At 42.6% G+C, this 24045-nt stretch overlaps 1 protein-coding gene across 2 annotated transcripts in view; it reads right to left on the reverse strand.

Moving 5' to 3' along the window:
- Positions 1-12256, reverse strand: part of SLC4A4 (solute carrier family 4 member 4) — a 266399-nt gene extending 254143 nt beyond the window's left edge. For both annotated transcript variants that reach the window (XM_032843239.1, XM_032843305.1), the window contains exon 1: positions 12183-12256. In XM_032843239.1, the coding sequence (XP_032699130.1) occupies positions 12183-12255 (73 nt within the window). In that variant the 5' untranslated portion in view covers position 12256. The remainder of the gene's footprint in view (positions 1-12182) is intronic.
- Between the last annotated feature and the right edge of the window lie 11789 nt (positions 12257-24045).

Consider the following 24045-nt stretch of genomic DNA (forward strand, 5'->3'; position numbering starts at 1 on the left):
GGGGGGGGGGAGCGTGGGGGGTGGGGGGTGGGATGGGCTAAATAAATGATAGCCATTACGGAGGGCACTTGTTAGAATGAGCACTGGGTGTTATATGTAAGTGATGACTCACCAAAGTCTACTCCTAAAACCAATACTACACTATATGTTAACTAACTTGAATTTAAATAAATAAATAAAATCCTGGAAGAATAACATAAAGTTGTTATACATTCTTTAAAAAAAAAATAAGAAATAGATCAGTACATATAATCTGAAATACTTTAATAAATGAAATACAAAAAATTTGTCAACTTATTTACTTATTTACTCACTTATTTTATAAGTTTACTTATTTACAACTTATTTACTCACAAACACAGAACAGTGTCCATATTTTATAATAAGTTTACTTATTTACAACTTATTTACTCACAAACACAGAACAGTGTCCATAAGCAGCTCTAATAAGATATATATATAAGATATAATCAAGGTAACATGTCTATAATTTACTGGGGAATAAATAACAGCTCATGAAAAGAAAACCCTCTTCCAAGGGCATGGAGTAATTTTGCAATTAACGGGGAAAGTCAGACCTTGATGAAATGTCCACAGGAGGGTCTGCATTTCAAACATATACCACTACACAAGACAAGGGCTGATTTCTCTTTTTGTCTTTTGGATAGGGGTCACTTATCACCAAAAAAAAAAAAAATTAATGCATATGTTTGTTAATAGAAAATCACATACTACTCATGCAATTTTTTATAAATAATTTTGAATGCTGATGACTAATCTCTTACACTTAAGATTAGGCATGCAAGGAAATAAACAGCCCAAGTGATGAAAAACAGGGAAATACTTTTCTTCCCACTGAACTGCATGGGAATTTTGTCCACTGAAAGCCTCAAAGAAATCCTTAAGGCAACCTGAGGTTCTCCAAGCAAGACTGATAAGAAATCTCAGCTTGTTATCTGCTGCTTACTAAGTAGAGTACTTTTAATATTTAATATTTGATGATGATGATGATGATAACAATCACTAGGCAGGAGCAAACAGCTACAGGAAAACCGTCTTGAGAGGGAGTCAAGCTTATGGTTACTCAGCTAACCTCCTGTCCTTGAAGTCAGTAAACTTGTCCACCTGTCTTTTAAGTGCTCATTTCTAGCAAAGTTCTAATAGTCCTTAGGTACCAGGATGACTCGAAGACCACACACTGAGGTTAAGATTCCATTACAGTTACCATTACTTGTAGCTAGTAAGAGACAAAAAGTGACTAGCATGATAAAAAGTTCGAATTAGTGAATATTCATAAAGAAATATAACTTTCATATTTTCAGTGGTCATCAATTATTTGAAAATATCTAGGCTAAAACAACCACTTAAAGGTAGTACAGAAACCTAATGAATGAACAGCACTAAAAGTCATCTTATTTCTCATAAAGTACAGTTCTGAAGTGTTCCACAATCTCTCAAAAGCTGACTCTCCAAATTAATTTTAATGCCACCCTAGTAAAAGCCTTTTTCTATTCACCTGTAAGACATAAAATATAATCTATATGCATATCTATATCTCTATATTTATATCTACTAGATACAGGTACATATAGAGAGATATCTTTATAGTCTTCATACATGGGGAGATGCATAGAGAGAGAGAGATCATGTTTATGGACAGTCCAAATCAAACCAAAAAATAAAACATCTCCCACCATGTATGGTACACAAAGGTGCCACACAAGTGTTGATTCTCCTTCTCCCTTCCCTTTCTGGGAGGCAGAAATAAAGAGCATGAATGCTCCTTACTCCCACCACACTTGAGCTCTGATACCAACTTGTGAAGCCCCTCTGCTCTCTAGGGAAGGCACTCATGAGGACAGTAGAGCCAACTTGAAACCAAGTCTAACTTGCCCCTCAGTGGGCTGCTTTACTCATTATACAAGGTTTAAACGTTCAACAGAGACAACACCCTCCATAACCTCAATCTTCCCTCACCCTGCCCAGAAACACATGCCTGACAATCTCCACCTGCTCTGGGCAGAGTGTCACCCAGAGCCCTCACACAGTAAGTGCCAACCCCCAGGACCTGTTGTCCTTTGGTCTGACTGAGCAGGGTAGACTGCAACCCAAAGACTTGGGAAGGCCAGCGCCAGGCAGGGCAGTGCTAAGAGTGAGGAAGAACCACCCAACAGGAAGAGATGACCCCTCCACTCATCCTGACACCCCAGAACCCAAAAAGACCTGGTGAATTTTTAGCGTGCACTACACATGCTGTCAGACAAAAATCTGCCTGTGATCCAAACCCTGAGAACTGGCAGTTTCCATCCTTTCTCTCACAGTCACCATTTGCACGACTGAATGGGAAGCAGGTTGGAAGAGAGAAAACAATGGTTAATCCAATGGTCATTGATAACTGGATTTATGATTGCAGCCAGAGAGGCAGCTGAGAGAGACACATAAATATATGCATTCACACTCTCATCCTACCCACATTGTCCATCTCCAGCTCTATTATGGCTTCTCTTTTAGCACCAGCCTACGCCTCGGCTGGGCAATAGGAAGAATAGTCTTTAGTTGGTATAGACAGATAATCCACCATAGAGTTAATGCACTCATGGCTAATCAGGTGTCAAATATTGAATATTCATTCACATAATTCCCTCCTCTCACAACGTAAATGAGATATGGATAATGCCATAGGACTAAAACAATGACCAAGAACTAGGGAAAGTGCTCTGAGAGACTTAAATTAGCCTAAGTAAATCCAATCCCAGAATCTCCATGGCTATGGTTTTCTACATGCCCAGCAAAGAGGACAACATTCACTGACACGGCAGCACATAATCATACTTCCAGAGTTGAAATGACCTTAAACATTACATGGTTCAACCTCTTCATGTACCAGCGAGCCAACAAAAGCCAAATAGCCAGTTAATAATACAAACACAGGGATTCTTGGTGTTCCTGGATATGTAAGGTTTCCTTTACCGCTTTCCCACTACCACTAACCACCACCATCCCTCCCATCTTCCACTGTCTGCAAAACACAGGAAGAAAAAAAAAAGAGTCCTTTCAAGTTAGTAATTACCTAGAAGGAAGAAAGGCCTCAGGAATTCTCTGAAAATGTTTCTCTCTTACAATCACAGAATGACAAGTTTAAACATTTATTTATTTGAGAGAGAGAGAGAGAGCGCACGCACACATGCGCATGTTGGGGAAGGGGCAGAGGGAAAGCATTTCCAGCAGACTCCCTGCTGAGTACAGACCCCCCCTCCCCCAGCTGGGGGTTGGGGGGAGGGACTTAATCTTATGACCTTGAGATCGTGACCTGAGCCCAAAACAAGAGTCAGACACTCAACTGACTGCACCACCCAGGCACCCCTAGAATGACAAGTTCAAATCAACAACCCTTAGCTCCATAAACGGCCCTAAATACGAAGATATCTGGCTATGACATCTGTCCTCTACTGATCACCACTGATCACTTGAAGAAACAGTAAACAAACTTTTAGTCTTTCCCCCTATGTGCTCCATTTCACTTAAACAATTAAAATACTTAGAATGGCTACAGAATTTTTAGAGCTAAAAAGGATCTTAGAGGAAATACAGCTCAAAACTCTCACCTTACAGATGAACAGAGGAGCCCGGAGAGGTTAAAGTGATTTGCTTGTGGTGAGTAATAACAAGGAATAACAAGGAAAAGGACCCAGATGTTCTCAAGGCAGTTCCGCCCTGTTCACATGGGCCAGCCATACCATTCTCATTTCCACTTCTCAAACAGGCCTACCTCCTTCTCACCTTTGGGTCTTCGCCCATGCCTGCCTGTGATTCTCCCATTATCCTTTCATCCTTTAAGGTTCAACTTAATGTCACTCTTTTGGAAATAAATACCTCTCACATACACTCACCCATGTTCATGATACACTCCCTAAATTATCATATCAACCAACCTCGTCCTCAGATAATGACTGGCTTATGTGACTGAACATTAACTGTGGCCCTAATCAGAATATGTTATCATGTTCAAGGATACATATAAGCCTGGAAAAGCAACATGTTAGAGTTCATATCTACAATTATACGTAACATTTTTATAAACTTAAAGCAAAAACAGAAAAAAAAGCACTACGCATCAGTTAAAGTTAGTAAGAAGAATTAACATAGATACTAATCGACTAATTTGTTGACTACCAGGTATCAGTATTATCTTTAGTCTGAAACCGTTCTGGAATCACAGCAACCACTGGCAAGAAAGAAGCAACCACTGGTAATAAATTAAAGGCAGGGAATATATCCAAGGGAGATCGTATCTTAAATTTATAGGGTTCATCCTGGGGATTTCAAATTAATTTACTTATACTCTTAACAAAACTAGGAGATAGGGAGGCACAAATACTATTTCTTTGTAGAACAAATTGACATTCATAAATTAAGTAATCTGTCAATGGCTTATTGTCAATATCGAAGTATTTTTTCAGGTACTGTCCAAGAACCCTCAGAGCCATCTCTGGCAGCTAGATAAGAAGATAGATTACTAACTGCACTTTGCATAAAGGAAATGTAGCCACATAAGCATGAGTGGCCTCATATCACCCACAAAGGCAGGCACCAGGAAGGGCACAGCCAGAAATAGACATGGGTTTTAAGACTCCCCGTTCTCCACTATGTTCTCTAACCCACGGCGCAGACTGAATGAAAGTACCTAAACAATCAGATACTGATCTAATTTGTCGAATACATGTATCCATCGGATTCAATTATGAGCTTTCGGTCTACGTCCAAGACACTTTCTCTATTTTTCAGTAGGGATAGAATTACTTGTTGAAAACTGAACAATCCGCTGGAGGGGGGTTGGTGATTTAACTGAACTACAAATGTGCAGTTCTGTCCCTCTAACGCTGATCTGTTGGCCAATTTCACTAAAATTCAAAACCTACTTTTTTTTCTCGAAGTGCTGGCCTGCTAAAAGTTATTGAGCATTCCACCATGAAAAGAGTCCATGAAATAATGTCTCAAGAGGCTTAAGTAGGGTTTATTCTCTTTTCAAAGTCAGCAGAGTATAAAGAAAGGTGAACACATTGGATACAGCACTGCCTTCTCATTCTAACTCCACGGAAAGGTAAAAACAATGCTCGGGATTTAAAAGCTTTTGCAGCTATTCAGAGAAGGGAGTTATTTAAGTCACCCATAGTGCTGATTCAATGCACGTCACTCACCAACCCCCCTACCTTCACCTCATCCCACCCGGCAATCAGCAGCCTCAGGGGCACAGCGCTTGGAACCTCCTGGAAGCTTCTGTCATGGCAGGTTCTCACCTCAGTCCTCTAAATGCTATCAGCCGAGAAAGTAAAATAAAATGTAAAAAATAAAATAAAATAATAAAATAAAATCCTACCAGCAAGCTCACCACAGCAACAAGAGCGCCTCAACTGAACTTTATTCAGCGTTATCCTAGTTTTACTCCCTCATCAGACCCAATTCTCAATTCCCCCAATGATTCTGAATCTTCTGATGACAAAAATGGGGAAATATTTAGCTCAGGATTATTGCTATACTATTGCATAATCTCATTTAATTGGCACCTAAATTACATAATAACCAACAAAGAACAGAATTATTCTAGTTCATGCTGGGTGGAGAGGAGGAATATGTACATCTCACAGAAAATACATTTATACACATGATAGATATAGATATATCATGACCCCTGAATCCTCTTCATTGGTGGGAAAATACCATACACTTAAATCTGTTTTCCAGAAGAAGCAAATTTACAGGCTTCATTAGACAATAGGCACACACCTGTATTTTAACCTGTACACAATTATAGTTAATATGCCTCTTCTTGGAAAAGAAGACAATTTTACAAATTAGGGCAATATGTATCAGACCAGTCTAACCATGAAAATCAGATCTCACACCCAGAGCTTAAAGGGAACCAGAATGAGACCAAAGAGAAGCAGAGAGCAGGCCTTGGGAAACTTAGCTGGATCATTCTGCTTGCCTTTTCCAAGACAAGAAGCAAAAGATAAGTGTGGTTAGGAAGGCAAAGGATAGATGTTGGTACAAATGAATTAAGCAAATAAAAAACACTTGGACCAGTTAGAATTTTTGGAATGAAATTATTGAAAATTATTGGTGAAACTGTATCATCCAGAAAGAAAAAGTATAGAAAGTGGTGCAGTAGAAAGCACCCCTGTTCCCAATGCTACGTGCAGCAGCAACATAGATTCCAGTAATTATCGAAGACAATTCTATGGGAAAGGGCACGTTCTATTACCCCACTTTACAAAGCAAGAAACCCAAAATCCAAACTGCAATTTGCTCCCTTCACTTATGTAATGATTCTGCAACAGATGAGACAAAAGTTTTAAAATTTATATTCCCAAATGGATGCTTAGCCACTCGGCTTTAACAATTGTCCTAATTTAAAAAATGAGACAATGGGGGCACCTGGGTGGCTCAGTGGGTTAAGCTTCTGCCTTCGGCTTGGGTCGTGGTCTTGGGGCCCTGGGATCGAGCCCCGCATCAGGCTCTCTGCTCAGCGGGGAGCCTGCTTCTCTCTCTCTCTCTCTCTTCCTGCCTCTCTGACTACTTGAAATCTCTCTCTGTCAAATAAATAAATAAAATATTTTTAAAAATAAAATAAAAATAAAAAACGAGACAATTAAAAAAAACAAACAATATGTCCCCAAAATAAGGATCAAACAATATGTTTCAGAAATACGACCATATAAAAAGCTTCTAAAAAGAAATTCAATCTACAGACAAAATTGCTGAAAGTATATTATTTCAGAATTTCTGGATCCTTATAAAACACAACCCAACTACCAAGTTCAATTTCTTCTGGTTTACTGTGGAAAAAGAACGTAGACCTCTAGGACAGAGGGTGTCTTCAAGAGAGCTTCAGCCCATACGGTACTGCTTGGGGAAATCCCTACAATTGGAAAACTCCAGGAAGGAATGTCTGATTCCAGTTTCAAAACCCATGGAATTACCATCACTGTCCCTTGAAGTTAAAGAAATCTATAAGCCAATATTTAACTTCACTGATGCAGCAGGTATCAAATAGCTCCTGAGCTAAGCCCTGCCTGCTTGAGGGACTTTTGGCGGGCTTTCAGCTGAGGCCAGGGAGAGAAAGCAGTAGGGCACCGAGAAATGTCTAAATGGCCACGACCTGCCCTGGGAAACCCATGCTGCTGTTCAAATATCAACCCTTACACACCTCGTCACGTTTCTTTAAAGCTCTCCAATGGGTGGATACAGGTTTCTTTCAAGAAGCGTTTTCTTTCAGCAATATTTGTCTAAGTGTTTCCTCTGTACACACAGGGTCTGACAATCAGACTGAACAGCAGAGAAGAGGTCAGCAAAATGCAACCGGACACTTGCAGCCAGTGCTCAGAATAGCCCCAGCTCCGACTAGGCCCCTCCCTTCCCATCCGATAGGTTTTCATTCACTCCTTCTCGGCAATTACGTTTTTCACCATTGTAATTATTAAGAAATGTCCACCCGGCCCCACTTTCTCTTTAGAATTCCACCTCCCCCAATACACATAAATACGTCATCATGATATCCTCTAGTGAAAAATGGGGTTAAGTCATTGTGATCTCATGTCTGTAAAATGTTAAGATCCTGACCTCCAAAAAGGCAAACATCACCATTTCATTAGTTTAGTTTCTGTCTTCAAAAGACAGCGTAGGAGGGAAGAGAGTGACACAGACATGTTTAAGGGGCCTCTTTTACCTATCAATATAGATATACAAACAACATAAATGTCAATGATGTCTTCAAAATCAGAGAGCAGCCAGAGCAAGGAGGCTATGTTGTCTCATTGGGTTAAGAGCACTAATGGAACCAAATTTCAGACTGAAACTTCAAAGACTTTAGAGGATTATATAAGATAATTCTGCATATGCTTTACTGAGTTTGTTATATATTCGTGTATTCAATTCTTCCTTTTAACAAATATTTAGTAAACATCTACTCTGTTCCAGACCCTGCTCTACCTCATTACTTCTATTTCCCTAAAAATAATCCTCCCATAAACTCCATGGATTTTTAACAATTCTCGCTCTTAATGTCCATCAGTAGATATGGGAATTTGTAAAATTATTCTTCCATTTGGACAGATGGGAGCACACTTCCTTCTGGACTTGGTTTTCAATGAAAGAGGAAAACCACCACAATATTTCGTAATAGCTTTGAGAGCACTGATCACACTTCAGAAATGGAGACACGTTTCAGCCAATATTGTCTTGCTGTATTTTTTGCTTCCTGAGTTGCTGGTTAGACTTGATGTTAAGAAAAGGCCCCTCCTCAAAAACTCAGAGTTGCCAAGGCTTGCTGGGAAGTTACCTAGCCCTACAGAGCCAAGGCCTTATCTCAAAGGATAAGGTGGAGTTTGCTCTTTTCCCCTATTGCAAAATATGAGAATATTAAGTAATCTGTTTATATCATACAGATCCAAAATCTTGGCTGGCTTTTTTAAGGATAAAACATCCATAGGATTTCCTGTTTGGAAAAAGCTACATGAGACTCTTTCTTCCGATCTCAACCTTGGTTCACCCAATAAAATTTGGCAATTTCCCCTAAGTGCATTTGAAATGAAAATTTAGTGTTATACTCCATGGCCAGCATTTCTAGTTCATTCTGATAACGTCAGTTTGTCACCTACAGACCAATTCTGTAGAAGTGCCTGGTCTGGGGCTGGCATCTTTTGGTAGAGAAACAAGTATGAGTATCTGAAACTTTGGAATTTTTAAATGAATTTATCTACAGTAACCCCTTTGTGACTAAAATGTTAACTTTAAAACTATACACATATACATATACATTGATATAAGGTAACCAATGCAAGAATAGATAGAAAAGCTTCTCTTTATTTTAAAGATTAAAATTGGCATTTGCCTGCCTTTTTTTAAAGAATATCTCTTTAAATAATTAACCCAAATGCACATGAAGGAAATTATGTGAAAATGAGGTTTAGGTCTTTAAATATATCCCACATAAATTCATTATTTAAACAGAAGATGACTCCTGACTCACTCTGTTCTTAGTGAGCTTTGCAGTTGATGGCTTTCTATAGAGTTTTTAGACCATGGATTAAGCATCATGCCACCCACTGAGAGTAAAGTTGAACCAGGTGAGCTGAGGGCGTGGTTGGAAGTCTCAGTCTCTCTCCCCTTCCCAGAACTATAGCAGTAGAAGGAACTGTGTGACAGCATCTAGCTCTTCTCACCTTCAGGCTGAGCTGACTCTGATTATCACAAATTAAGGGACCCTAAGAAGACTTTTTAAAAGCATGAACACTTCAAAGTAACCAAATCTACTATTGGACCTTAGTCATGCTCATAATCACTTAATAGGAGAATATCTTATTTGTGCAAATTATTTCAAAAAACAAAATTTTGTTTTAAGTTTTCTTTTGCCAAGTATGCTGCATTATGCTTCATGGTCACCCTGGAAGCAAGAGAAATTACTTGGAAAAAAGGAAACATGTGATAATAGGAATGAAAGGTGTTCGAGCTCCTTGCCCTTTGGATTTCTGATCCTTAAAAGTGGAGCACTTATTTTTGCCATAAACATACCAGAAACTCAACTACTTCAGAATAAGATAATGGTTTGCTTTCCTCCAAATATACCCTTCTCTATGCAGTTAGAAACCTGAGATGGACTGGCATCCTTGTGGAAAACATTTCCACTCATACTATGAATCTTTATCAGATCTCTTGACAGTTTTTATTCTCAACCACTAAGACCACAACTAAGCCATAAACCTTCCATTTCAACTTCTTTATACTTCACCCAGAGTTACTATAAAATTGAAGGGATCCCACCCCCACCAGATGAAGCCAGGTGAGAAAAATGGGAGGGTTGACTCAGAGGGCACTAAATTAGAAATACATAGTCCCTAACTATAGTTCCAAGACTTGTCCTGGAGGGGTGCCTGAGTGGCTCAGGTGGTTACATGACCGGCTCTTGATTTCAGGGCAGGTCAGGATCTCAGGGTCCTGGGATGGACCGCCACATCCAGCTCCATGCTCTGAATGGCATCTGCTTGAGATTCTCTCTCCCTCTGCCCCTCCCCCTGCTAACCCCTTTGTCTTAAAAAAAAAAAATAAAAAAGAAGAAGAAGAAGACTTGTTGGATATTCTCCACCAAATAATGACACCAAAAGCAACCATCTTATAGGGTCTCAAAATGCAGTAACAGGCAACTAGCTAAACATACTTCGAAAGAAGTGTAATCAGCCCGGTCTTCCAATCAACATGAAAGATAATCTTAGAACAGAAGTTTTATCAGAATACAAAAATATACAATATCCATGCGGCAAGTTTCGTCATCACAAACCCAAACAATTTTACAGATGTTTCTACCATATTTTGTTGTCTTTTTGTTTTTTCTTAAAGAAACTTGACTGCAGATTTGTCTGCTATTCATTACATTGTTATTTTAATTTTGTGCTTGAAAATCAAGGGAAGTACTTTAGGAAATAAACTTGTTAGTCAAAGTCTCAAGAAACCCATGTACAATATCCTATCGCAGGAGAGTGCTGTCAATCCTAAGGACCTTACGAGTTCAAGAAGTGATTTACATCTCCTGTGAACTAAGCTAGAACATTATTCTCAAGGAAAACACACACATAAACGCGCGTGCACACACACACACACACACACAATCTCATTCCCAAGCCTTCTCACTGATTTTTCTTCTTTAATTGTCCCTAAAGTACATATTCACTCAATCCTACAATATTTCTTACATTCATATGCTATAACTTAAAGATTCTTATCTCCTCTTTGACACTGGGACAGTGACAGAGTCACCACAATGGATACTTAACACCAGGGGCACAAGAACCTTAAGACACAAGTTTTACTATTTTATTTGCACTAACTTGACATTTTCCCACAGTCATGCTGTAAAAGCGCAAGGAACCCATAAAACAATGTGAAATAAAATACTGTAGTTTCCTTTTTCCTAAGAAACTTAGGCATCAAATTCTTATTAGAGTCAAGAGCATAAATGAAGGAAAGAGGGCAGTGGGGGATGAGGGTACTACCCAGTCAGAAGAAACTTAGTAAGCAAAAATGAGAAACATCGTCATGGCCACACTATGCTGACTATTCCAGGAGGGACAAGAAGGCATCACGTGCCCAGGACCTGGTGCTCAATCTGGTTGAAGAATCACTCCAGAACACAAAATACCCACCTTCTTTCTTCCAACCCCTCCCCCACACTGGTCCAAATTTTCGGTAAGCAGTTAAGCATTTACCAAATGGCACCAATCAGATTAGAGTTTCCAAAACATATACGAATTGTGTCTCAGGTGATTTTAAAGGAAAGAATATAGGACACAGTTCACTTGCAAGCTTCATTTAACTTTATGAGTACTGTCGAAGACTTTGATTATTTTTTTAAAATCTCATTGTAAATATTAATTACATCTTGTATGTCTGCGATGCCTTTAATTACTTTAATAAACATTAATAGAGTCCTGTCTTCTCACTATCAAATAAATAGTATTATGCACACATTACTGATAATTCAAGAGACAAGAAAAGAGTGGCATGCTGAAAAGCATAATAGCACCAACTAAAATTTAACTCTTATTTGGTTTTTAACAGGCACGGAGCAACATTAACAAAAGAGGTCCTGGAGGTTTTTTAAGTTAAAAAAAAAAATCCATCATTTCCTAATGGAAACTCATGTATGATCACCCCACTTTATAACCTCAGTTTATACCCATTTTTCCTGCAACAATGGTATCATTCTCCTTCTGTACCATCTGTTTCTTTCCCCTGTAAGCTGTAAGAAAGAGTATTAGAAGATACTGCCAAATACATTTATATAAATCCAGCAGCTTCTTTGAATTAGTCATCACAAGGTGGTAACTAACTGGCAAAATATTTATTTTTGACAGAAAGGCACGACTAACATAGGCACCTGCTTCAAAAGTAAGACACCTCCCCCCCCACTTTTTAACCATGCAGGATCACACTGATTCAGATTCTAATGGTCCAATGAAGTTCTTAAAATTACTTTCTGTGTGGAAGCAAAATGTGCAGACTAATAAAACCCCATAGAAAAGCTTGAGTTTTTAACTTCAAAAATATAAGCTCTATGAAATGCATGAGTGCTATTATCTACGAAGACACAGGTCTATGAATACACACTTCCCCAGACCCACAAAGCTCACCTTCTACTTCTTCTTCATCACACACATGCTTAAGGAAGGAAGCCCCTCTGTCCAGGACAGCTTCATCCTCCATCCTATAGTAATAAAAAAGAAAAAAAGAATGCTCAGACTTCTCCTGGAGTGAGCCACCTGAAATAGCCCAGCTTCTGGGCAGGTTAACCTGCAGGCTGCTGTTCATGTTAACAGGGCAGAGGCTCTCTTCCTCCTGTGTCTGCTCCTCCTTCACGCAGCTCCTCTCATCTGGTGCTTGAGAATACGCCGGTCCCACATAGCTTCAGTTCTAACCTTGAGAGGGCACCCACATGGACAGGTGAGAGAAAATCATCTCAATCCTATAGGCTGGATGTTGGGGATTCTCTCTTTGGGATTTGCAAAAAGGAAAAAAAAAAAAAAAAGATGAAAGCAAGGGAAAAAAAAAAATACCAAGAGAGGAAGTTTGGTTTGTCTGGAGTGCTCGTGATGATCGTTTGTGGAAAACCAGCTTCAGTGCTTAGCTCTTTAAACACCCACTGCATAAAAATGTATACCCTCACACACACACGCACACACATGCACACCCACCCACACACAGAAAACGACAGGGAGTTAGGCTAGTGCACAGTGGGAGCCTAGCTTCCAGCCAGCCTCTTAATACCAGCACAGCCCAGTATTCTCTGTTGAGTGGCAAGCTTTGAGTCACATGTTGGCCTTACGGAAATCTGACATCTGAGGATTATCCAGCAACCCGGCTTCGGCCACAGGCACATCTACATACGCCACCCATTCATTCATTTTCCTCGTCCTTATCACACGTCTCTATGTAGATCTGTCCTGTTAACTCTTCCCTGAAGGGCACAAAGTTCTTCAGTCTGTAGCCACATTACGCTGTCCTCCTGTCTCCTTACATAAGAGGATCTGCTCTGCAATTTCATATGCTAAATAAGACCTCAGAATCCATCCAAGTAATGACAGCGTTTTTACGGCCTCCTGATGCCAAACATGTTTCTTAGTTTATAGGATGAGTTAAGGTTTATTTCCATATTCTGCGACTTCTTTTCATTGCATTAACTTTGACATGCAGAATTCCATGAACTCTATTTATAGTGAAAGCAGAAAAAAAAAAAAATCCCGAATTGCTCAAATGCTGCTTGTGTTGCACCGGTCTAGAAACAAAGAACTTTCTCTGGAGACAGCTGCTCTATGTCATACCGTACATAAGCTCTGCCAGAGAACCAAATGTTCACGCTGTATTCGATTCGTCCAATTATATGCTCAGGCACTGAATGTTGGAAGTCTGTTTTCCATATTGTCCGTATAACTTATTCCTGGGCTTCGGATATCTGTTATAATCTATGTGGATATGCACTGAATTCACATTTTCCTCTCTTCTATTTTAGGAGCATATCCATCTTGCAAAGCAACCATCTGAGCGTAAAAAAAGTCGGAAGCTGGGTGTCAGGTAGACCTCCTGGGTTTTAAAAATTGAGCACCGTCACCGAACAAATGTATCACCTGGAGTGAAGTATTTAACTCTGGGAGCCTCAGTTTTTCCACCAATGAAATTGGGGGAACAGTATCAACACTGCAGGACTGCTTTAAGATTCAAATTAGGTGACATACGAGAAAACACTCAGTTTTGTGCTTTGCACCTATGACCTGTTTAATAAAGGAAAGTTTCCTTCCTTGATTCTTTCCTTCTTTCTTTTTACCCTAACCTTTCCTTCCTGGTGGACAATGCCATCAAGACACCCATTACTTTTGCACATTTGCAGAACATCTTCTTTCAGGGATATGGCTCTTATACGCAATTTCATCCTGATACATATCTTTTTCCTTTTCTATACTCACACCAAAAATATAAAACTAAATGCAAATAGGATATAGATCAGCTGTCAAGATTATAGTAGAAAAGAAAATGCCTTGAAGATTTGAGCAGTCAAATCATTTGCCAGCTTCTCTGAGCCTCAAGGTTCCCAAGAAGATTAAATGATACAACACATTTACAAATTCAACAAATATTTGGCGTCTCCTATGTTCCAAGCATCCCCAGAGGGAGGGGGAATATGTTCATTAATAAGACACACAAAATTCCCAAGAAACTAATAATAAATAGATGAACAGGACAGTCTTAGATAGCACTGAGTGCTCGGCACAAAATAAAATGAGGCGGGGTTACTTGCCATGAGGTGGATCAGAAGAGGTTTCTGGAGGAGGGGACATATGAGCAGAGACAAAAATGATGGGGAGGAACCAGGCATTTGAAGATCTGAGGGCAGAGTGTTCCAAGCAAAGGGAACAGCAAATGCAAAGGCCCTATGGCGGGGACAAGCTTAGCATGTTCCAGGAAGGAAACGAGGTCCGTGAGGCTGGGCAGAGAGAAGGTCACTGGTCGTTGACAATGCTGGAGGAGACAGGCCCACGGAGGCCATAGTAAGTAGTCAAAACTTTAGGTGTTATGGGAGCCACTGAAGGATTTTTTGTTTTGTTTTGTTTTGTTTTGTTTTACTGAGGTAAAACTGACATACAACATTGTATTAGTTTCAGATGTACATGATTCAGTTTTTGCGTATCTTGCGAAATGATCACCGCAATAAGTTTAGCGAACATCTGTCCCCACACAGTTACAAGATTTTTTTTCCTTGGGTTGAGAACTTCTAAGATCTACCCTCTTAGCAACTTTGAAATACGCAACACAGCATTACTAACGCTTGTTAAGATTTTCAGGTGGAAACTGACCTGAGCTGTTTCACCTTCGTGAAGAACCACTCTGGCTGCTTTGTGAAAAGTGGATAATCAGGAGATCGAAGAAACGAGGAAACTATCTTAGGAACCCAGGGAAGGTTGTGGGAGAAACAGGTTTGGGGGAAGGAACCAACAATTTTTTTCTGGCCACTTTATGGTTGAGATGCTTATTATATATGAAAAAAAAACAGCTGTCAGGTGTACAAGTAAAGGTCCAAGTCTGGAGCTTGGGAGCCCAGGGCTGGAGAATATACAAAGCTGGTGACCTGTGGCCATTCCTAGAGTTCATCTGGGAAGAAAACATAGAAATTAAGGGGCAGACCTAAGCCCACGTGCTGGAGCATGTTAACATTTATAAGCAGAGCAGAGGAACAAAAGCGGTGGGAGGCAAGGGAAAAGCCAGAGAAGAGTGACATCAAGGAAGGATGGCTATGGAGAGGCTGGGAAAGATGGAGACAGAGAGGTAAAAATTCAGCTTGGCCATATGGAGGCCACAGGTGACAATGAGCGGAGGTACCTGCAACATGTCAAACATGGTGCTAGACACACAGAGGTCAGTCACTCGATCCAGTCCTTTTCTCTTTCCTTCCCTCATCCCCTCATTCACTCCATAAATATGGACTGAGCCCCTACGAGGTGCCAGGCATGCTGCGAAGCACTGGAGACACAGTGATGAGCAGGACGGACAGGGGCTCTGGTACAATCACATCTGCCTTCTCGAAGACTTCCCCTAGCAATCTGGGAGAGGAGGTCCAGACTGCAAAGAAGTCTTCAGCAACGCTGCGTTTGTGGACCTAGATAAGAATGGTGGCTTAATGGGGAAATTTTTCTTAAAGACTTCAGAAGCACAAGAAAATCTCGGAGGCCTGTACGACCACACGAACGTCAACAGTACCATCTCCCCTTTGGAAAGCAAACAGCGGGTTCGCCCACATTGCTCCTCAGCACGAACCCTGTCCTGTCTTATCCGTCTACAGAATTCAACACGATTTCCTACAGAACATCATTTCCGCACCCCACCACAGTCAAGCCGATCCTAAAGTCTTTTATGGACTTTTTTCTTCACACATTTCTTAAATAAAGTGTTTATTTATTTGCCTTTGCACCTAAGCCCTTCCCAAAACTGCATACAACAAACAAGCGGAAGTAAAGGAGGAAAATCAGTAGCAGCGAAAGGAGACCAAGGAAACGTTAAGGGCGGGAGCCCTCCTCCTAGGCTGAGAAGCCTCCCGGCCAACTGAAGCGCTGTCCTTTGCACCGTCCGAGTTAGGGAGAATAATGATGGGTGCATTTCTAGGCTCTTCGATCCATACTTCACATTCCCTCCAAGACTATACGTAGCCAGTAATCAGAAACCTCGTTCTTTCTGCGGGTCAATGCAGAGCATCTGCAAGCAACCTCTTCCCTGTGGGAAGAGGAAAAAGAAAGAGTGCCACCAGCTGAAGGTACCAGACCTGCGTGACCACGGCGGCCTTCCCCACAGCAGCCCTCTCGTCCTCACGAGCAAGTGCATCTGGGCCTCTGCACCAAGAACAGGCACTTTGCAACGCCTTTGTCCATCTTCACACTAACTAACAGACGTTGGTTATTTGGGTTTGTCTTCCCCTCCCAAAAGCCTCTCAGCAGTTGCTGGCTATTATTAGTCAGACAGAGATATCTTTCGACATGACCGTCTGACCCAACCAGTCTTCCCTTCTACTGGTAGGAAGAAATTAACTCATCTAACCCCTCCCTCAGGCCCCCAAATCCATTGGTAAAGTGTCCCCTTCCCACGAGCCGCCTCTGCTGGAACAAAGAAGGGAAGGAGCACGCTTCTAAGCAGCTCCCCGGTCGCTCACGTCGCCAGCATGAGGCAAAGTTCAGAATAGATTTGGAAGCTTCTCCCCCGCATCACGGGGATAAGGGTCACAGCAGTCAGTGTAAAAACCCACACGGGGCCCAGGCTGCCTTCCTTCAGCAGGGCCTCTCAGACCCCTTCCTCCCAAGTCCACACCCAGCGTGGGGAGGCTCTCATTCTCCATTATTCTGGGGACACGAAAATGATTTAACCGCCAACACATGTCAAATCTGCTGTCAATGACCAGTTTTCACCAGCCTGTCCTAATCACGGAGCAGGCTTGCAAGGGTGACTTAAGCCCGGCACGAGAAACATTTGTGCAAAACTGCCAGCCATGGGGCCTTGGGCACCCATCTACATTCCACCCCTCCGCGTTCCCACCCCCAGAGCCCTCGCCAACTGCCAACGTGCTCCCCAGCTAGTCCCCACGGCGCAAGCAGCTGCCACTCAGCCAGTCAGCACGTGGCCGGCCGCCAGCACACCAGTTTCGGATCGCAGGCCTGCCTGTCACAGCGCTGCTAAAGGTTGAAGGTCTCCTGGTGTGCTAGCCTCTGGAGTCGCCTCACTTGCCCTCCCACCGCCCTGCTCCCATCCCTCCTGCCAGGCCTCACACGGCAGCGTTTCACTGTCTCTATAGTAACAGCCTCTGGTTTCAGGGCTGTAACTTCCCACAGAGCCCTTCTCCTCTTGACCTGAGGCTTCTGCCAAAGGATGCACTAGCAAAAAGGCCACTGCTTAAGGCGGGGCTACCCGTTGGTCGCCTGGTCATGTCGTAAGCTGCTGGGTCACTCGGACCCGGAGGACTGGAAAACAGATCCTCCAGCCTCGGCACACGGGCCCGGTGCATCAGGGACCCGCTGCTCGCTCTCCTCCACACGCCCAACGGGGCCTTTCGGATGACTTCCAAAAAGACACCAGGGGTGCTGTGAAGTGTGTAAACCTGGAGATTCAAGACCTGTACCCCTGGGGCTAATAATACATTATAAGTTAATAAAAAAATTAAAAAAAAAAAAAGAAGACACCAGGGGAGGGCATCCTGGCGAGCAGAACAGCTCCAGTTTCTACACGTCCACACCCGAGTTTCACAAGGCTGGTTCTTTCTGCTCATAAGGCTTAACGTGCACTGGCCAACCTGCTATTTTAACACACCCCGCTTTATCCTCACTAGTTAGATCTGTTTACAACACCCAACGCACCCCCTAATCTCTCACTTTACACTTACAGCAGCGTCCCTGTGCATAGCAAATGGTTAAACAGTTCTTCGTACATATGCCCTCACACACACTCCGAAGTGAGGCATCCGGGGAAGGAGACGACACCAAGAGGTAAAGAGTTTTATTATTTTTAGCCAGTGCTGCCATGAGCAGCCCATCTGCGGCACGCATAAGGGTCCTCACTGACGGACTAAGGGGCCTCGGTCTCAATTCTCAGCTCAAAAGCAGGCTGTCCCTCCTACTTTGCCGGTCTTAGAGCAGAGGGAAGACAAAACTCAGCACCTTCAGGGGTCTTTTTCAGGAGCCCCACAGAAAACAACCATCAGTACTGACATCTAAAATTATACACTCATACACACATTTGTGAATTCTCTTCCCTGGTCAAGTCATTTCTAAGGGCGGAGGGGGAAGCATGTTCATTACAAATCATTTATAAACGTGATGTTGTCTTCCGAATTTTTTAGACCACACAGCGTTTTATGGCGCCTTCGTTGTCTGGGAAAATCCGCCCTCCACACTTGCAACATACAACGAAAGCACAACATCAAGTCTCCAAACACAGGCCACAGGGCTGAGCCATCCCCGCGGCGGCAAAGAGCACTGCCATCTTTTGGCAACGTGCGATCACTACAGGGAAGCGGAAGGCAAGGGCAGGGAAGAGCTGCCCTGGTCCCCGTCGCAGCTTCAGCGGGTCTCCCAAGGGCCTTTCCCTCCCCAGGGAGGAAGAGACAAGCACGCGGCGCTTGGCTTCCCAGTGGACACGGCGGGAGCTCCGGACACTCATGCTGGGGGAAAGAGACATCCGCGTGGCACACCTGACAGGCCCAACTAAGGCCAAGAGGCGACTGCCGGAGATCTGCCAGCACCAAGCAGAGCAAATCCCCTCTGCCGAGCTCGGGAGTGCCTTAATCAGTGTGGACATTTACACAGGCCCGGGGCCAGGGAGAAAGGGGTGGCGGCCCCGCACGCAATCAGACGGCGGACTGGATAAAAGGTGAAAATCGAATCCAGAGCAGGATCGCGCCAAACAGAATTCTGGATTATGAACTGCATTAAAAGTTCATTTGTACTCTTGGGCACTTGTCCCAGAGAAATGAAAACTTATGTCCAAAAAAAAAAAAAAAAAAAAAAAACCTGTCCACTTAGGTTCCCAGCAGCTTCGTTGGTCAGAGCTGAAAGCTAGAACGAGCCCAGGTGGCTTCAGCAGGTGAATGAGTAAACAAAGTACGTTCCATCCATGCCACGGGATAGCGCTCAGCAATAAAAGGGACAAACAAATCAATGCACAAAACAAATTAAATGACTCTCCATGGGATCATGCTGAGGGGAAAAGCTAATCCCAAAGGTTATATATTGTATGGTTCAGTTTATGTAATATTTTTTAATTTTTTTTATGTTTCATTAGCCAATATATAGTACATCATTAGTGTGATGTAGTCTTTTTTGAAATGACAAAACTCTAGATATGAAGGACAGAGGAAGGTGGTCAGGGGTAGAAATTGGGGGGACGGGAGGGTGTCTGTGGTTATAAAAGGGCAACATGAGGGATCCTGTGGAACTGACTCTTTTCATTATCTCACCTGCGGTGCTGGATACATGAATCTACCCCGTGATAAAATTATACAAAACTTAATACATGCACCAACACACAGAAAAATGAGGATAACTGGGGCACCTGGGTGCCTCTGTGGGTTGAGAGGATGGCTCTTGATTTCGGCTCAGGTCATGATCTCAGGGTCCTAGGATCAAGCCCTGAGTCAGTCTCCCAGCTCAGCGAGCAGCCTGCTGGAGGATTCTCTCTCTCCCTCTGCCCCTCGTCCCCTTATGCTCACTCACTTTCTCTCTTTTTTTTCCTCTAAAATAAATAAATAAATCTTTTTTTAAAAAAATGAGGATAAGTAAAGCTGTGGAAAACTGAGTAAGTTCAGTGGATTATATCAATGCCAATATCTTGATCAGTGATATTGTCACCAATATTGATAAAATCTCATAAAATGTTAACAGCAGGAAAAACTGCCCAAGTGTACAAGCAATTTCTCTGCATTATTTCCCAGATATGCATGTGTATCTATAAACATCTCAATAACAATGTCAAAAAAAGTTCATTTACAAATATGCTTTTTAAAAATTTTCCCTTAGGAGCATCATTTTACAAGCTGGTCACACACTAAAACTGGCCCAGGCAAAACAGCACGAAGGCCACATGTGCTCTCTGGTAACGGTGTAAACCTGGTCAAGTCAGTTTCTGTCCCGCTTCAGTGTCCTTTAAAATGAGCTTTAAAAAAAATTTTTTTTTAAATAAAATGAGCTTAAAAACACTTCATAAGACATTTAGGGTATTAAATAAGTTCCTGGAGTAAATGCATTCAATTAGTTTTAGTTGAATCTAAGTCTAAGGTCCCTCGGGCCCCGAGGGTATCAGAGAACTAAGTCCTACAGACCCAAAGGCCTTCACTGTGTCTCTAGGAGCAAATGCGGGGGCGTGTGAAAGAGAGAGACCAGCGATAAACGGCCACCCTCCACCAAAAGGCCCCAACTCCTCTCTCCCTCCTTCTCCATGCTGGGGCAAGGTCTGCTGTACCCTCTGACCCCCGACGGCTGACTGAGCTCTGAAAGGCTGCGGCAGACCTAGCAACAACGGACAAGAAGAGAGCTGGCGGCAGAGCGGACACAGGAACCATGGGGTGAGGAAAGGTACGGGGGCTTCAGGGCAAGTGGCAGGTGCAGGGAGGACTAACTCCGGGCGTTAACTGAGAAAAAAGGGAAGGACTTGCAGGACCCCCTCAGAACCCGCCCCTGATTTGGCCAACACCCCAAAGCCACGCCCTCTTTACTTTTCCCCCGGGCCTTTCCACATGCTTCCACGCCCGCCGTGTGTTACTCCTGACCGGAGTCGCACTAGGACAGCACTGTCCCAGCCCTCCCCATGCAGATGTTCAGCACCGCGCCCTCTGACAGTGTCCTCCGAGTTTTTACCGTTGGGGGCAGGGACAAACGACTCCCTTCTCGACTCTTTTCACTTTCAACTGCCCTTTTCCACGTGCTCCGGGGTGAACATCAGAAAGGTCCCGAGAGAGGGTTCAGGCAAGATGAAAAGGCGGAGGATGCTCCGTGAGAGAAAGCAGAAGGGCAGCCCTGGGCAGCCTCTCCGCTCTCCCTCCTCACCACTGCCGGTCTTCAGCCAATAGCCAGAGCCCAACCCGCTGCAGAATAAAGATGCAGAGCCAAGAGAAGGACAAGAACCCCCAGGGCAATGGTGGGGAGAAGGAATATCTACAGCTAGAAACCCACCCTGCAAGACAGCTCTTAGATAAGGGACGCCCCAGCAGGTTCAGGCTCAGACGTGAGTGTGCGGTGGCTGGCTTCCCACCTGCCCTCCCACCCATAGCTTCTAACTCATCTCCTGGCTCTGAACCCGCTCTCCTGTCACCCATCCACTTATAAATCACCACTTGGTATCTTTCTCCTTTTAAAAATCGTTCAATGGTTCTTCATTATATTGAAGATGAAGTCCCAACCGCTCAGCATGGAATGTAAGGCTTGTCACGAGCTTTCCACACTTAGCTCCTGTCATCCCCCGTGGCACCCCATGCCCTGAAGAGGCCACCAAGCCACTGTGTACACACTGTTTCCTCTGTTCTCTACCCGCCCCCTGAAAGTGTCTGCTTCTCACACAGCACATACGATACTGCACTGTCACTGTCGCTTAAGCTCACGCGACTACACTTGGACGTGTCATCCCCACCACACTGCGAACTCTTCGAGAGCAGGTATCATCTTTCCACAGTCTTCCTAACTCCAGCATAAAGCACAGTTGCTGCACGTACTAACTGCGCTTTAAACACTGATGAACTAGCCAGCGAGGAATGGGTGCACAGAGGAGAGATACATCCTTGGTACTAAATGCGTCTCTAATTTTAAAGGTCGTGAACGTATTTTTCAAACAACATACACAAGCAAACTTCCAATTACATGGTCTGGTATTCAACTAAAGAAAACAGTGATTTGTTCCAAAACTAGAAGGGGAAAATGACTATGTTGTATTCCCTGAAAGATGTTATGTCTGTGGGTGAATTAAGGTATTTTTAAGAATAATTTTAACCATCCGCTCTTCTCCTTATTGGCTAATTTGAGAACTTAACCTTCACATAGACGGTAACTGGACTGTTATACGTCACAACAGAATGAAATTCGAATCAGAATTTCCCCGTCTGTTTAAACTAAAATGTGAAGAGGTATCTAGACCTGCCATATAGTAGATTCAAAGAAAGTATTTGTTCAATAAATATATGAATGAATGAACTTAAAAATAAACTGCTGTGTAAACTGCTTTAAGACCCCAGAAGAAGCATGAGAATTTATGAGAAAATTCAATTTTGTTCCTGAGATCTGCAACTAGACAAATAAAACTCCAAAATGTGTTTGGGTAAACCAATAAAGGAGCTCATAGTAGCAACTTGAAGAGGAAATTGGGATTTGAAATGTCAATATAAACCTTGAGCTCTGGAAATTTTAGCCAAACTTTACATTTATACATAGTTAATGTTAATCATTTAAGATAAGTAGTACAGGAATAGTGCAGATAACTGATATCCACAGCTAATTCCTACATTGCATTTTTTTTTATTTAAATTCAAATTCAAGTTAGTTAACATATAGTGTAGTACAGGTTTCAGGAACAGAATTTAATGATTCATCACTTACATAGAACGCCCAGCGCTCATCCCAGCAAGTGCCCTCCTTAGTGCCCATCCCCCATTGAGCTCATCCCCCACTGACCTCCCCACCAGCAACCCTTGGTTTGTTCTCTACAGTAAGAATGTCTTATGGTTTGTCTCCCTGTTTTTTATCTTATTTTATTTTTCTTCCCTTCCCCTATGTTCATTTGTTTCGTTTCCTAAATTGCACATATGAGTGAAATCATATGATATTTGTCTTTCTCTGATAGACTTATTTCACTTAGCATAATACCCTCTAGCTCCATCCATGCAGTTGCAAATGACAAGATTTCATTCTTTTTGATGGCTGAGTAATACTCCATTGTGTATATATACTACATTTTCTTTACCCCCATTCATCAGCTGATGGACGTTGGCGCTCTTCCCATAATTTGGCTATTATTGATAATATTCACGGGCTCATAGGGTAGCTCTATTTTTAACGTTTTGAGGAACCTCCACGCTGTTTTCCAGAGTGGCCGCACCAGCCTGCATTCCCCCCAACAGCGTAAGAGGGTTCCTCTTTCTCTGCATCCTCACCAACATCTGTTGCTTCCTGACTTGTTAATTTTAATTAGATTTAGATTCTGACAGGTGTGAGGTGGTACCTCACTGTGGTTTTGATCTGTCAGACACTTCATGTTAGGTGGTGATTTTGCATACATTTCTTGTGGATTTTACCAAGACCTCAAGTCAGACCCAGGTTGGCAGGTGGACGGGGACTCAAGAGCAGGAGTTTGTTCCAGGACACAGCCCTGGGAGTCAGTGGATGGCACTGATTAGGTGCAGCCCCAAAGCGACCCACCTCCAACATCCGGAGCGAACTCTGGAGAAAGGGGCCTCCGTTCACCCAGTGTGGCAGCCATACTGTTCACATCTTCCATCCTGAACCAGCACAGCTACTGGTGGAGATGAGGCTCCTGGCATTTGATTGAGCTTTTGCTAGCCGCCAAGTACTGTGCTAAGTAAGCATCAGGCAAGCAAGATTTCTTTCTCAGTGCTGTCAAATTTTGTCTGACTGGTTCAGTAACAGGTCAGGGCTTAGACTTCAAGCCAAAGGATTTCAACACCTATTACAATGTAGGAACTGAGATTAGGGACTCTCATCATCCCTTAATTTGAAAAAAAAAAAAAAAAAGTCCCACTTTTAAACACTTACCACATGCCAGGTATTGTGCTAAGTACTTTACAATGATTTTTTTATTGAATCCTCACAACAACTCCATGAAGTAAATACTTTCCCCAAACCCATTTTAGACCTGTAATTTGACACGTAATTTACTGTAAATTACACAGTACACTGTGATGTGAGAAGAACAAGCAGGCCATGTAAAGCAGTCCACAATGTCGACCACTCTATTCATGCATAATTA

Source organism: Lontra canadensis, unplaced genomic scaffold, assembly GCF_010015895.1.
Source record: "Lontra canadensis isolate GAN:19392208 unplaced genomic scaffold, GSC_riverotter_1.0 scaffold1, whole genome shotgun sequence".
Classification (NCBI taxonomy): domain Eukaryota; kingdom Metazoa; phylum Chordata; class Mammalia; order Carnivora; family Mustelidae; genus Lontra; species Lontra canadensis.